The 4,056-nt window shown below is 55.3% G+C and overlaps 1 protein-coding gene across 1 annotated transcript; it reads right to left on the reverse strand.

Annotated features, from left to right (window-relative positions):
- Positions 1 to 1,537: 1,537 nt before the first annotated feature.
- On the reverse strand, positions 1,538 to 2,991 carry FOXS1 (forkhead box S1). The gene has a single exon (XM_063121277.1). It carries the CDS (start codon positions 2,907 to 2,909, stop codon positions 1,542 to 1,544), a length of 1,368 nt encoding a protein of 455 aa, XP_062977347.1. The 5' UTR covers positions 2,910 to 2,991; the 3' UTR covers positions 1,538 to 1,541.
- Positions 2,992 to 4,056: the final 1,065 nt, after the last annotated feature.

The raw sequence follows: 4,056 nt of genomic DNA on the forward strand, positions 1-4,056 counted from the left end.
CATCTCAAACTTGTTGGACAAAAGGCAGGATTGTTTTATTTCTTTGGTCTGAACCCCTCCTTTCCACCCAAAAAATGGTGGTCAAGACAGATCAGCTGAGATATAAATGAAATAAATAAATAGAACATGCAGTACCTCCCCCTCCCCCATGAAAGTAAGTATTCATATTAAAGAAGTTGACGTAAGGATTGAGTACCTCTGAGCACATGCAGAGTGCCCCAGTTTCATAGAATCATAGAATAGCAGAGTTGGAAGGGGCCTACAAGGCCATCGAGTCCAACCCCCTGCTCAATGCAGGAATCCACCTTAAAGCATCCCTGACAAATGGCTGTCCAGCTGCCTCTTGGAGGCCTCTAGTGTGGGAGAGCCCACCACCTCCCTAGGTCACTGGTTCCATTGTCGTACTGCTCTAACAGTCAGGAAGTTTTTCCTGATGTCCAGCTGGAATCTGGCTTCCTTTAACTTGAGCCCGTTATTCCGTGTCCTGCACTCTGGGAGGATCGAGAAGAGATCCTGGCCCTCCTCTGTGTGACAACCTTTTAAGTATTTGAAGAGTGCTCTCATGTCTCCCCTCCATCTTCTCTTCCCCAGACTAAACATGCCCAGTTCTTTCAGTCTCTCCTCATAGCATCCTGGTTGCCCTCCTCTGAACACGCTCCAGCTTGTCTGCATCCTTCTTGAATTGTGGAGCCCAGAACTGGACGCAATACTCTAGATGAGGCCTAACCAGGGCCGAATAGAGAGGAACCAGGACCTCCCGTGATTTGGAAGCTCTACTTCTATGAATGCAGCCCAAAATAGCATTTGCCTTTCTTGCAGGCATATCGCACTGTTGGCTCCTATTCAGCTTGTGATCTACAACAATTCCAAGATCCTTCTCGTTTGTAGTATTGCTGATTTGATTCATTGTTTTTCTAAAGCGTATAGAAATGAGGGAAATGACTCAGTCAAAACCACCTAAGATATCCCCCCCCCCTTTAATTTTGTCTTTTCTGGCAATGGGCCGGAAGGATGACATTCTGGTCACTTGGGAACCCCACCCGGGGCACAAGGGCCTGCCAGCAGGCCACACCAGGTGCTCAGGCCTTGGCCCACCCCATGCTGAAAGCGCCTGCCAGCAAAGCGAGCCTCCAACCCGAATGCAACGTGGTTCTCGAAGCCGACCTCAGAGGCTGGGCAGGAGCTGTCCAATTTGAACCGATTTCCACAAGCCACGTACCAAAATGTGAGAACCGCTTCCTTCCCCAACTTGGCCACCCCACCCCTGGCAAACCCCCTTCGCTCGATTCCCATGAAGGCCGCCAGAGAAAAGGAATCTGTCTGGAGGGGTGGAATATGCATTTATTCCGTTAGCGAAATAAAAATAAAAATGATCCGTCAGGTGGGAGGTTATGATTTTCCTCCCCCCTCTCAGATGGCCTAGAAGTGGCCAAACTCCATCACTTTTGAGTCCCTCTTGACTCTGCCATGGGTGTCATGCCCTGGTGGGGCATTGGCACATGCCCCGTCTGCTCTCGAAGGTGCTGTCCCCTGCCCCGCCGTCACTCAAAGAAGAACATGCCAGGTGTCCTATAGAGACAGTGTGGGAGACCCAGCTGGTAACCGTTCCCTCCCTGGAGGGAAAAGGGGGTCCCGGCCCAGGCCTCCTGCTCCGCTTGAAGCTGCATGAATGAGGGCGGCTGGACAGGAGCCGCAGTGGCCGACGCCGGGGGAGCCGTCAAGAGGTGCTCCAGGGCCGTGCCGCAGCCGTGTTCGTTGACGCAGAAGTTCAACGCCTGCAGGCGGCACTGGTAGTTTCCGCTCAGCGCTTCGGGGCCGGAATAGGAACTGAAGATGGGCAGCACCGACGGTTTGGGGTAGCCCTCGCCCTCCACAGCTGGCAGGCAGGCTGGGCTGGGCTGACGGCTGCAGGGCTGGGAGGATCGGCCAGGGCCCAGGAGGGCCGGGAAGGAGAGCGCCGGCTGCCCGAACATTTGGGACACCTCCTTACCTTCTAGCCCACCCTTGGGAGCACCCGGAGATGCCTTTGAGGTGCTTTGAAGCAGCTCCTTGACATCTGCGCTGGGCTGCGTGGGCGCCTGGGCCATCCTCTCACCCAGGTGAACAGCCTGTGCCATGGAGCCGGCCTGGGGCTCCCCAAGAACCTCCTTCACCTGGGCGCAATCCATCCGAGAAGGGCAGCAGGGGTCTCGGTCATACAGCTGAGGTTTTGAGCCCGACAGCCCCTGTGGAGGTAGGCACAGCTGCCGAGGCCTTGGTGGGTAGACCTTGGCACACCCCAGGCTGCCGGGGCCCACCTGTTCTTGGCAAAGAAGGGCGGGATCTCTGCCGCCCCGGCCAGCGGCGGGCTCCTGTAACGGCAAAGGTTCCTCAGGGCCTGGCATTTCCCGGCAGGAGCTCTGGAGCTGGCTCGAAGGAGTGGGTGATGAAGGGTCATTCTCCATCTTGATTGCCTTCCCTGCGAAAGTCTGGCTGGCTGGCTTGGGCTGGCATTTGGGGAGCTTCTGGTGGCCCTCCGCCTCGGCCCGCACCGGGCCCCGCTTGCGGGTGAAGCGTCGTCGTCGTCGTAGGAAGCTGCCGTTCTCGAACATGTTGTAGCACTCGGGGTCCAGCGTCCAGTAATTCCCTTTGCCGGGCTTCTTGTCGTCGCGGGGCACCTTCACGAAACACTCGTTGAGCGACAGGTTGTGCCGGATGCTGTTCTGCCAGCCCTGCTTGTTGTCCCGGTAGTAGGCGAAGCGGCCCATGATGTAGCGGTAGATGCCATTCAAGGTGATCCGCTTCTCCGGAGTGCTCTGGATGGCCATGGTGATCAGAGCGATGTAGCTGTAGGGCGGCTTGGTCCCCTCGGCGGCCTGCAAGCGGGGCCCCAGGAAGGGCTCCGAAATGGAGTAGCCGGAGAGGCCCATGGCCAGCTGGCTGCCTCCTCCTGCCGGCTCGCAGACGGGCGGCAGGATGGGCCGGGAGGGAGCCAGCTTGGGGTATTCTAGCTGCATCCTTTCTCCAGCCGCACGCTGCAGCAGTCCGGTGGAAACTTCGTCCCACCACTTGGTTTAAACTCTGCCGTGTGTGTCCAGCCTCTTGCTTCTGGGAAAGGCAAAAGAAGGGGCTGACCAGCTCCACCTCCTACCCGCAGGGACCTAAACAGGGCGGGGGGGGGAGCAGCGGCTCCTGTTCCTCCTCAAGCATTTCCAAGCCCACAGGGCAGGCACGGCCCGCTGGAGGAGGAGGAAACGCCACCTCAGCCACCAGCGCAGAGCCGTTCCCAGACCGAGCCGGCGGGGGCACGCCGGGGACAGAGGATGCAAGGATGACACACAGGCTCCAGTTCAATTTTTAGTCCAGGAAGGTGGAAAACAAAGAAACCCACAAGCCTGGGTGAGCTCAATGCTACCCAAAAGGTATCTGGTGTCAACAGCCACGGCTGGATCTGGCCAGACAAGAAGTCTTCCCTGTTTTGCTCCGTTCTTGCTCAAGATCTGGACTCGAAGGAGCGCTTGCGTCGTGGAGAAGGGGGCACCGTCAACAGCACAGAGCTCGCTCGTGCTGTTGAGGGTGTGAGTGCTGTGAGTGCGCCCTGCCCGATGAACTGGGAAGGCTCCTGACGTGCATCGCCCAGAACACGATGCGCAGGACTCCGGCTGGGATCTGACTAGTGTAGAATAAAGTCGAACTCTTTAGTTTTTCATGACTTGAAAACTAGAAGTCTGTTAATGCAGCTTCAAGTGGCGTTCACCTTTTTTTGCAGCCAGATCACGCTGCTGACGTCTGGTTTGTGATGGGACTTACGATCCTGAGCAACACTTGACATTTTATTTATTTATTTATTACATTTTTATACCGCCCAATAGCTGAAGCTCTCTGGGCGGTTCACAAAAATTAAAACCATAATAAAACAACCAACAGGTTGAAAGCACAAATACAAAATACAGTATAAAAAGCCCAACCAGGATAAAACCACGCAGCAGAAATTGATATAAGATTAAAATACAGAGTTAGAACAGTAAAATTTAAATTTAAGTTAAAATTAAGTGTTGAAATACTGAGAGAATAAAA

This window comes from Elgaria multicarinata, chromosome 1 (genome assembly GCF_023053635.1).
Source record: "Elgaria multicarinata webbii isolate HBS135686 ecotype San Diego chromosome 1, rElgMul1.1.pri, whole genome shotgun sequence".
NCBI lineage: Eukaryota > Metazoa > Chordata > Lepidosauria > Squamata > Anguidae > Elgaria > Elgaria multicarinata.

Excerpts from the sequence above, each read along its gene's own strand:
- FOXS1 (XM_063121277.1), bottom strand. The coding sequence starts at position 2,909 with ATGGGCCTCTCCGGCTACTCCATTTCGGAGCCCTTCCTGGGGCCCCGC.